Genomic DNA, 12330 nt, shown 5'->3' with positions numbered 1-12330 from the left:
TCTACAAACACACTGCTGTTTGGCTGTGTGGCGTTTTGTCACTTAAGAAATAGAGTTCAATCAACAATGCAAACAATTAGCAGCATGAACCCAGCACAAACAGCCAATTCTAGAGTCATCTGTATTACTATTGTGCCTCTTCTGATGTATTTATTGGTATCTATCAAGGAAAAGCATCAGAGGTCCACATCTGCCTCCAGGCTCAGAATCTACTGGATGATAATACCTCCTATTCCACTAGATCGCGAGTTACCGTGGATCATGGACCCTTGACTTCCTGATCACCAGAGCAAATGTGAATTGATTTTCCTGCTATTTTACCAAAGATGCTGTTGGTGACACGACCATTTCGGGAACAGCCTGAACCACACACGAGAGCTCAGCTGCACAGCTGAGAGAACGTAAGCCACCTCATGTGCGTCTCAAGTTCTCTCCGCCTGCTCCAGAGAACTGTGTATTGTGTATCACTGTGTGTACCAACAGGGCAGGCAGAAACAAATGAGTAATTTAGCTTTACAAATTTCTGTGGTTCAAATGTAACAGCTCCTCTGTCAACAGTTGGCTTTCTGGCGTCTTCATATCTTCACACCACTTTGTGGTAACTTTCGTTTCAGGAAACCACTCAACTTCACAGTCAGCACTTACAAGTGGCCAGTTAAAGTTCTAGCAAGTTCCAAACCTGAATGCATTCAGTGCCTTTCTGGAGGAAATGGGTGAAAATAAATGATGACAGACTAATAAAAGTGACATTTTTCAGCTTAAGAAAATGCCTTTGTTTTATGAAGGTGCTGAATTGAGAAAGAAATGAAAATTTACAGTTCAGTTACCACAAAGCTACCTTATTTGCCAAAGCAGCTTTTATCTAATTTATTCACTAACATAGTTTCTGTCTTCTATACTATAAGAAATCACCTAGACTTTTTTAGCTGGAATTCCTTCTATCTTTGTAACTTAAAAAAAAAGTAAGCAAGTGACAAAAACTACCCATAAAGTTATATATGTTCTATTTATTTACGAGGTATTGGTGGGGGGTGATCTTGAGGCAAGTGGACAAATGCTAAATTATATGAAATTGGTTTGTAATCTCACAGCTGAGTTTTCCTTTCCAGATTGAGCACTGTTTCTACAATTGTCTACTTTACTGAATGTACAATTTAGGGATGGATTTTTGTCAATAAAGTATTCTAAATGCTAGCATAATTTATATTAAAAAAACAAAACAAAAACCACCCACAAAAACCTGTTCCCTGGAAGGAGAGGAGAAGCAGTTTGTGTTTGGAAAATTTATCCTTAATTTACCTATCTTAGTGTGTCAGGACTCAGAAAACAAACCCCCTCTTCAGCTTTCTTGTAAAAAATAAAAGAAAGACATCTACCAACAGAGACATGAATTTCACCAACTGCAAAGTGGAGCAGTGTGGCATTAGAGACACTTTCTTCCCTTAGGCTGCATGCTGGATTCTGGGACCTAGAAACAAGGTAGGATCCGGAAGATTCCACAGCTCGAGGCAGAACCTGGCCTTTGAGGCTGCCAGAGACTTCTCCCTTAACAAGTACCAGGGAGGGTCTTTCTTGGGTCATACGCTTTGCTCCATAATTCAGACAGACTTTTGACAATAAAAGGTGTTGGCGAAACTACTTACTACTACTGTGCTAGGAACATTACTGAGCAGTATTTTTATTTCTTTCAAAAAAAATAATAAAAAACAAGATAGTTACAGAGAACATAATGGCCATTTTCACTACTAAAATACACAGTGATGTGTTTTGCCCTCTCAAAACTAATCCTGAATGACCTGAATATTTGAAGAATCTGGGCAGTGCTAATAAACTTATCAGCAAGCTCTTCTAGACTTAACCTAGGACATGCTCTCTATCACATGTTCTTATGAAAATTAGAATGTTAAAAATTCAACATATAAAGAATGCTTCACTATGTAAAACAAATGAACAATAGAATAACAAACATGAGCAGAGCTGAAACTGCAAAAGATGGCACAAAATGTGAATGCTATTTCTGGGTGATTTTTATTTTATTTTCCTGTTTTCCAACTTTCTGCAAATGACATACTAGTATTATAAGGAAGACAATTTAAAAACCACAGGGACTGTGAAAAGTCTAGAATGAAATTACATGAAGATGTTTGTAGTTTTCTTTGGGAGGTGAAACTATGTGCTTTCCCCCTTCTTATTCATATTTCCAAATTTCTTATATGACTATGCTTTGTTCTTAAAATGAGAAGAAAAAAATCACAGGCCAGGTAATAAATTAAACAGTACTCAGATGTAAGTTTATTTTCTGGCTAACTCTTTTGCATTAAATTCCTGCCTCTAGCTTATTATTATTATTTTTTGAATATTTGTAAGAGGTCCCTTCATGATTGTTTTTCATGATTTTCTTTTGAAATACATAGTGAGACAGGCATGCAGTTTTTATCTTGACCTCCTGCCAATGACCCCATGACTGACAGGCTGCAGGAAATACCAAAACAGCTCTGCCAAGAAGCCACCACTGAGTCCACTCCTTCGAGGTCCTTCCCACATCACTTGAGGAAATGGCCATGGGGACCTCGTCCCAAGGCTGGTGCTGTGGGTATGAGTCTGCCAGTGCTGGAGGGCCTCTTGTGGAGGGGGGTCGTCATCGGCTTGTCACAGGGAAGGGGCGCTGGCAGCGGCAGTCTTGGAAGGTGCCCCTTGGCGTGAGCCCTCTTGAGGTTGCCATTGACCCTACCATAGAGCCCATAGCTAGCTCAAATTTATTATAAAAATATCAGCATTAATGCCAACTCCATTTTTAAAAAATTAAAGCATAATTGAAGCATATCATTAATATATATACATATCACTTTATATCACTTCACAAAACACTTGAAACTAACACAACACTGTAAATATATATATATATATTAGGTTGGCCAAAATTTGTTTTTTTCATAAGCTGTTGCAGAAAAACATATATATATATACACACATATATATATATATAAATTTTCAGATTCTTTTCTATTATAGGTTATTATAAGATATTGAATACAAATCCCTGGGCTATACAGTAGGTCCTATTGATTATCAATTTTATATATAGTAGTGTGTATTTGTTAATCCCAAACTCCTAATTTATCCCCTCCCCTCAACACTGTTCATTCTTTTTGAAGAAGAAATTCCATCTACTGCCCTTAACCATTCCACTTTGATAGAAAGGCCTGTTTCCTGTCATGACATGCTCGGGTCTGAGATGCTCAAAATCTACTGGCAGTAATGTGCATCCACTGACGTGATCAGATGGAAATAACTTGTGCTTGCTTGGTTTATAAGGAATCCTTTGTTTCAGAATGCCCCACTTACCCAGTGTTTTGTAGTCATCTCTAGCTTTGCTTGCTCTCAATAGAGACTGAATTTTCACAATTTCATTGTTCTGCAAAAGAAGATGACCAGTCACAACTTCCCAGAGTTCCACCGACTCCACTATTTTAGAATTAAGAACTCTTTAAAAACTGACAGCATTTGAAGAATGAACTGACAGTATTTAGATGTGGCGTAGTCAACATTTATTTTTGCATTCTCTTTGAAGAAAGGGTCAGATAAGTTAGCTAACAGTATATAAACAAGATTGCAAAGGGACTGTCTAAATAAAGATATCTAAAAAGGGAAAAGAATTTTACCACCAAACTTAGATGGTCCAATCTATGTTCACATATCTGGTCTTCAAAAAACCTGAAAAAATTCCTCCTGTGAGTTTCTATTTAACTGGTTAGCAGTAATTAAAACTTTGCAAGCAATGTTGAAAAGTCCTTCATTAGCGTCTTTTACTGTCTGGCATAACTAGCCCACATAAATTTTTCCTCACCCATTTCCTTTCCAGTTCTGAATGATGAAGTCTTACTCTGAACAAAAAACTGTAAGAAGCCTCTAAATAGCACCACATTGAGTTCTAAAATCCATTTTTTTTCCTCCAAGCATTTGTTTCTACCATTTAATAAGAATCACTCAATGCTAACATTCACAAGCTATTCATTTAAGTTCATGCTCAGGGAGGACAAAAATCCACGTGTGTCTCTTACATGATCTCTGAAAAACTGCAGTCGTGAGAGGTAATTCTTTCGTGCTGTTACCATCCGGTACCAGGACTGAATCTAAAAAATAAGTGAAAAAGAGAAATCCAGGCAATTACCAAACCGCCTTTCATATCCCTCTATGCACTCTTTTAAAAATAATATTGATAGTTTATTTGATAAAAAAGTAAAAATGAGCCACCCACCAACTAATAAACATCTACAGCCTCATCTTCATCTCCTACTTCTTTCGTTGCTTTTCCTCTGAGGGGTTCAGAACATGATACACATTATGGTGGAGAAGGTAATGCAGTTCTTTGTACTTTAATCTTTAATCTCAGTAAATAAAAGCCAAGCAAGGCATTTTGCTGACCGTTGCAATGGGTCAGGGGATCAAATAAAACTGAGTTCAGAGTTGCTTCCAACATCCCTCAGATGCAGCCAATACTTTTTAGGTCTTTACAGGAAAACATTTCAAAAGCTCTCATGAGGGACCCACTGTGACCCATAGTTTTCTGGGTGAATAAGCATGTGTTCCATGGTGAGCACAGGATATTTCCAAGTGTAACATGTTCATGAACTAATAATGCAAAAGGTCTAGACCATGTCATTCTCTGTCCTCACAGTTTAAAAAGTCTTAACAAATCTCATCTGACTTTGTCTCTCTCCAGCCCTAGTCTTCTGACTCTTATCTGGATTTCCAAGTTTCTACAAGCTCAATACCAGATAGTCCTTTAGTTTTCAGCTCTGAGAGTGGGCACCCCCACGGCTGCTCTTTCTCTAAGCTTGGAGCAACCAGCCTGGATTGGAAGCTGGGTTAGATGGGCTTATCTACTAAATACAGCCCTAACTTAGTTGTACTTCCTTCTTCTTATTGGTTTTGCATTTGCCTTACAACTAAGGTTTGTACTGTTAAACCTGAGCATTCTAATTATTATTAGAGAAGATCACACAAAGAACATGAAATAAAGCTAGAGTTCCTCCAAATCAATTTGGACTATTTAGAGAAGAAGCTTTTATTAGGTTGGTGCAAAAGTAACTGTGGTTTTGCATTGTTGAACTTTGCCATTTGATACTGGAATACGTTCTTAAATAAATGTGGCTACGTTATACATCATTTTCATGGACACTTCTCACTTTATTTTTTAAAATTTATTTATTTTTAATTGAAGGATAATTGCTTTACATTATTGTGTTGGTTTCTGCCAAACATTAACATGAATCAGCCACAGGTATACATATTCATTTTTTTTTGCTGATGACTTAATACTTGCTGTGTATTTCATATTTATTTTAGACTATGGAGATGATGTTAGACAAAAGCAAATTTGAGTGATTTTCTTATCTGATTTCAAGATGGATTGCAAAGCAGTGGAGACAACTTGCAGCATCAACCATGCACTTGGCCCAGGAACTGCTCATGAATGTACAGTGCAGTGGGGGTTCAAGAAGCTTTGCAAAGGGGACAAGAGCCTTGAGGATGAGAAGCACAGTGGCCGGCCAGCGGAAGTTGACAATGGCCAACTGAGAGGAGTCACTGAAGCTGTCCTCTTACAACGATACAAGAAGCGGACAAAGAGCTCAATGTTGACCTTCCTATGGTTGTTCGGCATTTGAAGCAGATTGGAAAGGTCAAAAAGCTCGATATATCGGTGCCTCATGATCTGACTGAAAATAAAAAAAAATTGTCATTTTGAAGTGTAGTCTTCTCTTATTCTACACGCAACGATGAACCTTTTCTCAATCGGATCGTGACGTACATGTGACGAAAACTGGATTTTATACAACTGGCAATGACCAGCTCAATGCTGGACCCAGAAGAAGCTCCAAAGCACTTCCCAAAGCCAAACTTGCACCAAGAAAAGGTCCTGGTCACTGTCTGATGGCCTGCTGCTGGTCTGACCCACTCCAACTTTCTGAATCCCAGTGAAACTGTTACATCTGAGAAGTATGCTCAGCAAACTGATGAGATGCACTGAAAACTGAAATGCCTGCAGCTGGCATCAGTCAATAAAAAGGGCTCAATTCTTCTCCATGTCAATGCCCGACTGCACATCACAACCAATGCTTCAAAAGTTGAATGAACTGGGATACAAAGTTTTGCCTCATCTGCCATCTTCACCTGACCTCCTGCCAACCGACTACCACTTCTTCAAGCATCTAAACAACTTTTTTGGAGAGAAAATGCTTCCACAACCAGCAGGAGGCAGAAAATGCTTTCCAAGAGTTTGTTGAATCCTGAAGCACAGATTTTTATGCTACAGAAATAAACAAACTTATTTCTCATTGGCAAAAATGTGTTGATTGCAATGGTTCCTATTTTGATTAGTAAAGCTGTATTTGAGCCTAGTTATATTGATTTAAAATTCACGATCTGAAACCACAATTACATCTGCACCAGCCTAATATTATAAAGAGACAACATAGTGTTTTCATGGACCTTCTTGAGGATGATCAGCTAAGTGAGGGGGGAGGCGGGACTCAAACCCAGGACTTGCTTCTGACATCATCTCATACACAGTCTGTCTTCCAGAAGCAAAAGGAGAATGAAGAAAAAAGTTTACATGCTTGCTAAGGCAGGAAAGAGTATTTACCTTCACAATAAAATGAATATTATCAATGAACATTTGTCGCCTGCGTTTATATGCTTCCCGTTGCTTATATGCCTTCCAAAAAGCCTGTAGAAAATAATGAGTTACAGAATTACTCACATGTCACAGTTTATTTTAGAAAGTGCAAGGAGAGAGTACATCACAAGAGACACTCAGTTGGGACAATGTCAGGGATCCTCCCTTCCAGATCTCATCTGGACACCATCTCATCTGACACCAGGTGGACACTGAACTGGGCAGAGCGCATCTGCTCACAGCTGTGGCTTGTCTCAAGCTGGTGAAAGGAATTACCAGGTGGAAGCCCAGTTTCTGCTTTGAAAGCGTAATTTTAACAAGGCCCTGAGTGATAAGAAGTTATAATAAAATGAATTGCCCTGAAATATACAAACAGATCAACTAGGTGTTCGTATTATTTGGTAACATTATAAGATGCCTCAGGGCTTCTCAGGTGGTGCTAGTGGTAAAGAACCCATCTACCAAAGCAGGAGACGTAAGAGACGTGGGTTCAATCCCTGAGTGGGAAGATCCCTTGGAGCAGGGCCTGGCAACTCACTCCAGTGTTCTTGCTGAGATAATCTCATGGACAGAGGAGCCTGGTGGGCTATCGTCCTCAGGGTCGCAAAGAGTTAGACACAACTGAAGTGACTAAGCATGCGTGAGATATCTCAAAATAATGACAAGTATCTTTACTCCAGCAAGCGAGCCACTGTGATGCAGATCGAAAAGGAAGATGACCCTGGATTCCTGAAAGCAGGAGTGCTGTGACGGATCTTGCATTATTTCATCTATTTTTACATAAAGTTTAATGAGGCTTCATCAATATACCTTTACTACATTATCACCTTAATGAGAACTTTTATAGGAAACATTTACAAAAAGTGGACACAAACTTGTATCTTAATTTGTTTTTTGTTCTTTTCTCGGCTGGTCTGTGCAGCATGCGGGATCTTAGTTCCCTGACTAGGGATTGAACCTGTGCCTCCTCCGACGGAAACGCAGACTCCTGACTGCTGGACTGCCAGGTAAATACAAACTGGTATCTTCAGAATGATCACATCCATCGTTGTTATAAGTTTAGTCCAACTCATTTTTGAGAATCTTTTTATTGAGACATATCTTTGTAACTCACTGCATTGCTCTGATTTTTTTTTTTCAAGTTAGAATTGAAATAAACACAAATTTTGTGTTCAGTCGTGTCTGACTCTGTGACCCCATGGACTGCAGCACACCAGGCCTCCCTGTCCATCACCAACTCCTGGAGTTTACTCAAACTCATGTCCATCGAGTGGGTGATGCCATCCACCCATCTCAAAGGGACAAATACAAAAATCAAGTTATTTTTATAATTTTTTCACATTTGCATATATCAATCCACCCCATTCCTTCTTTTTTTATTTATTTTTTATTTATTTTTATTAGTTGGAGGCTAATTACTTCACAGCATTGCAGTGGGTTTTGTCATACATTGATATGAATCAGTCATGGAGTTACATGTATTCCCCATCCTGATCCCCCCTCCCAGCTCCCTCTTCCTTCTTTTTTTAAAAAAGGTATATGGGATTTTATCGCCATTAAAAAAAGAAAATACCTCTGGTAATGATTCAAAACAAAACAGTCATGATGGAATATACACTCAATGGAGTACTTGCTCCAGATTTCCCCTCCTGGTATTTTTATTTTTTGTTTTGTGATTGTCGCAGTGTTGTGGTGGTTTCTGCTGCACGACAACGCGAATCAGCCAGAATACTACACATATCGCCTCCGTCTGAGCCTGCCTCCCCACCCCCAGCCCTCTAGCTGGCCTCAGAGCGCCAGGCCGGGCTCCTCCTGCAGCACGGCAACCTCTCCTCAGTCATCCCTTTTACACATGACATCCCCTCCCTCAGTTCAAATCCCTAGCAATGGGCTTCCCAGGTGGCACAGTGGTGAAGAACCTGCCTGCCAATGCAGGAGACGAAAGAGACACAGGTTCAATCCCTGGGTCAGGAAGTTACCCTGGAGGAGGAAATGGCAACCCACTCCAGTATTCTTGCCTAGAAAATTCCACGGGCAGAAGAGCCTCATGGGCTTCTGTCCGTGGGGTCGCAAAGAGTTGGACACAACTGAGCGACTGAGCACAAATCCCTAGAAATGACAAATGTGCTTTAAAAAAAACCCTTAATTTTGAAATAATTAGCAACTCAAAGGATGCTGCAAAGATAATACATTGAGTTCCACAGACCCTTCACCCAGCTTCCTCCCATGGAACCATTCTACATATATGTTTATAAAGCAATCCATCATACTGCTAGAAAACAAGAAGGCTTAAGTGTCAAAAACTATGAGGGATCTCAGGAGAGAGAAGACAGTTTGAACTGGCTGAAAGAGGGAACCTCAGAACACAATTCTACAAACATTGGAAACCTCTACAAAAAATGTGAGCTGGCGCTAAGCTTGAGGAGCCTTGGGTGGCAGTCCGAGAAATTCTGGGGAAGTTTTCACGTCATTCACTTGCCAAGCAGTGGGGCAAAAACATGGATGGGGAGTAGGAGCTGGAAAATTATGAGAGAGTATAGTCTTTTTGGAGGGAATTTAGCAGCATCAAATTTAAAGGATTTAGTATTTCACCCAGTGTTTCTAATTTTCAATATACCTAGCCTAAGAAAATATAAGCACCTGTGTAGAAAGATGATATTTATTGTATTATTGTTGTATTATTGTTTGTAATACTGAAAAAAGTATAGAGGTCAGAATGCTGACAAAAAGGAAAACAGTGATAAATTGTGATTGCATTCATCTGGATGACAATCTAACTAGTAATTCATTTGTCATGATGGTCTCAGTGTGACTCAGGTGCTTTTGAGCCTAGCCCTGTCTTTAAAGCACAGAGGTGCAAATGTACAAATAATATTATACATGCCATTTCTTGATCCAAACTGAAAGGCAACCAAGATACTGGAATTGGCTCAATTGTTCATTCTGCTTTTTAAAGAATTATTTCAACTCCAGAAACAGTATTAATCTCTATTAGCTTAGATTCTTGAAGCTTTTGGATAAGGAATCTGTTGTAGTAACAGATCTGATATTGAAGCATGTTTGCATTGGTGGAATGAACTTACTTGTAGGTTTTGTACGATGTTTCTAATGTCCTAAGGAGTCAATGTTCACCAACAGTACTTTCCTAAAGCTGTCATTTTATATTTCACCTATTTAATGATTATGTATATTTTTCTGGGATCTACATTTATATATCAATGTTACCTTTCCAAACCAAGGCAGCTTGGCTGGGTTTAGAGGTTCTGGTCTATAGAAGCAGAATAACACATGCTTCCTATTTTATTTGTCAAAATTTAACATTCTTCTTTTTTGTTTGTAAGTTTTCATTTCATCAGGATTGGCTTTTCTTATTCCATGCTAACAGCAGCACTGTTGTGCAAGGCCCAGAGCCTGCAGGCACTTCTAATTAGAGGCTCTTTATTGAAAACAATTATAGGTGTAAAGTTAGGAGGAAGAAGCTATTGGTATAAAGATACAAACAGAGACAAAACTCTAAACCCTAAGGTCATTTAGAAGCAGCCTTTATGGACAGAGACAGAAGGCATTTACGAAACCATCAATCTCTCCCTTGAACGGTACAAGAACTTATGTAAAAATTTGTAATAGCCATCTTCTGGTTTTGGTTTTTGTTACCATAAATAAATTTTCTGTGCAATACAGCAGTAACAGAGGAGTCTCCCAAGATACCTAGACCTCAGAAGCTACTGCTGTTTATAGATTCTAATTGTCAATCTCTAGAAAACCTGGCTTGCCAAGTTGGTTGCCTTGCTTCAAAATTGGGCACATAGGATAGTAATATTCAAATTACCAACTTCTGAAGCAGCTATTCTTCTGTGACCTCCCTGGTAGCCATTTATCTTCTTTCCCTCTCTGCTTAAAGGTACAACCCCACAACCTAAGGGTAGTCAATTACACTCAAACAACGCGACAGAGGACTGCCCCACCGTGTCACCCTCACCCTCCCAGCCCCACACGCCTCCCGACAACCTGCTCTTGCTTCAGACAAGCTTGTTTCTTCTTCTTTGCTGGGATGTTCACGGCGCTCTCTGACCTGAGGTTCAGTAAGTTAGTAATTCTCAGGGCTAAGTTTGGTATTGGCCACTCTTAAAGTTTTTCCCACAAGGTGGCATTTCAGCTTTCTTCAGTTCAAGGGGAAAAAAAAGAAAATTGTAGCTAAGCCTTTTCCCCTGGTCTCGGTTTTTCTGAGCTCTTCCTGGGCCATCCCACCTGCTGGGTGCTGGCTCCCCCGACTCCCTCTCCTGAGTCATCTCGATCACTTCGTAATTTCGAACACTTGTTGAGCCCTTAAGAACTGCATACTGGTCACAGTCTGTTATGAATTATCCCACTTTAATCCCCACTAATGGGAATCCCATTTAATTCCCACAACCCTGAGATAAAATGGAAATTTCAGATGAGACAATGTATTTTAAGCCATCTATTCGTTCCCTCAGCTTTTTGTGCGTTTTTTCCTCAGGTTCTCCACATGTTTCATTTACTTTTTAGTATCTGCTTTGCATTCTGCAGTCATAAATTCGTTCACATTCTGGGATGTCATTATTTTTCTTCCTCTCTGTAGCCATTAGTTATCTTCTCATTTTATCATGCTGTCTTGTTTCATTAAATCCATGTGTCATATTAAGTTTATTAAAAGCAAAAGGAATTTCAGTATAATTTTTCTGTGTGTCTCCTGGGATAAGAATTTCCTTAAATATTTACCTCATTTATATTTTAATTTATATATCTTTTTCCTTCTTTTGATATAAAATTTTGTTTCAGATTTTTTTTCTCTGGCTCACTTCTTAAATGTTGGCCACTTTACTGGAGCCTTCTTTTTACTTACCATTCAGAAATAACATGGCTATATAGAGTCTCATTGACCTCGCTCCCTGTCTACCTGAGCACCGTCTGAATTGCCCCCTAAGCGCCCGAGGCAGAGGACTGGCTCCTGATGATATGTATCCTCTGTCCAAACCCAGTTCTTGAGGAGGAGACTGAGGGTGGCAGTGCAGTGGAGCTACTGAGTTTGTTAAAAGACCGCTGTGTCTGGGGCTGACTCAGTCAACAAAGAAGTTCGGACTGTTCTACAGACGGGAACCTTCAGATTGCACATCATTCTAATTCAGAGTGAATCAGCTACTTTGGCAAAAAACGAGACGAGTGTGATCCCCTCTGGTTCACCGTCTTCTGGTTTTCTAGGTCAGCCCATTGTCCTCCCTAGGTTACAGTCTGCCTTTAGACCTCAGGCCCTCTTTTGTTAGAAAACTGTCAGAAGAGGCAGGGACAAGTCATCACGGGGTGACTCTCCGGTGCATGGCTTCTTCTTCAGTACTGATGCTCCCACTGAGGTGAGGGGGAAGCCTCCAAGTTACTGTTTCTGCTCTTCCCCAGTTCTCTCGTGATTTTGGCCCTGGGCCCTGGTATCAGGCAGACTGGACACTAGCGGGCTCTTCAGACTGTCTTCTAACTACAACACAGCTGTGGGCAGACTGGAGAGCTTGAGGTTGGTCCAAATTATGCCACACCAGTTAACACTCTTCAAATCTGGGGCAGAAGTAGAGTCTTAGCATCAGTGTGGGTGATGCTATATTTAAGATTTTGTTCACTTCCTGGGTGTTTTATCTATCATT

The 12330-nt window shown here is 39.8% G+C and overlaps 1 protein-coding gene across 2 annotated transcripts in view; it reads right to left on the bottom strand.

Annotated features, from left to right (window-relative positions):
- Positions 1-12330, bottom strand: part of IQGAP2 (IQ motif containing GTPase activating protein 2) — a 296977-nt gene that overhangs the window by 51238 nt on the left and 233409 nt on the right. For both annotated transcript variants that reach the window (XM_070468567.1, XM_070468568.1), the window contains 3 exons: positions 6647-6730; positions 4062-4133; positions 3346-3415 (listed from right to left, as the gene is read on the bottom strand). In XM_070468567.1, the coding sequence (XP_070324668.1) occupies positions 3346-3415; positions 4062-4133; positions 6647-6730 (226 nt within the window). The remainder of the gene's footprint in view (positions 1-3345; positions 3416-4061; positions 4134-6646; positions 6731-12330) is intronic.

The sequence above is a fragment of the Odocoileus virginianus genome, chromosome 6 (assembly GCF_023699985.2).
Source record: "Odocoileus virginianus isolate 20LAN1187 ecotype Illinois chromosome 6, Ovbor_1.2, whole genome shotgun sequence".
NCBI lineage: Eukaryota > Metazoa > Chordata > Mammalia > Artiodactyla > Cervidae > Odocoileus > Odocoileus virginianus.
Note: the sequence above shows the minus strand (reverse complement) of the source record. Positions and strands in the feature narration are given on the sequence as shown.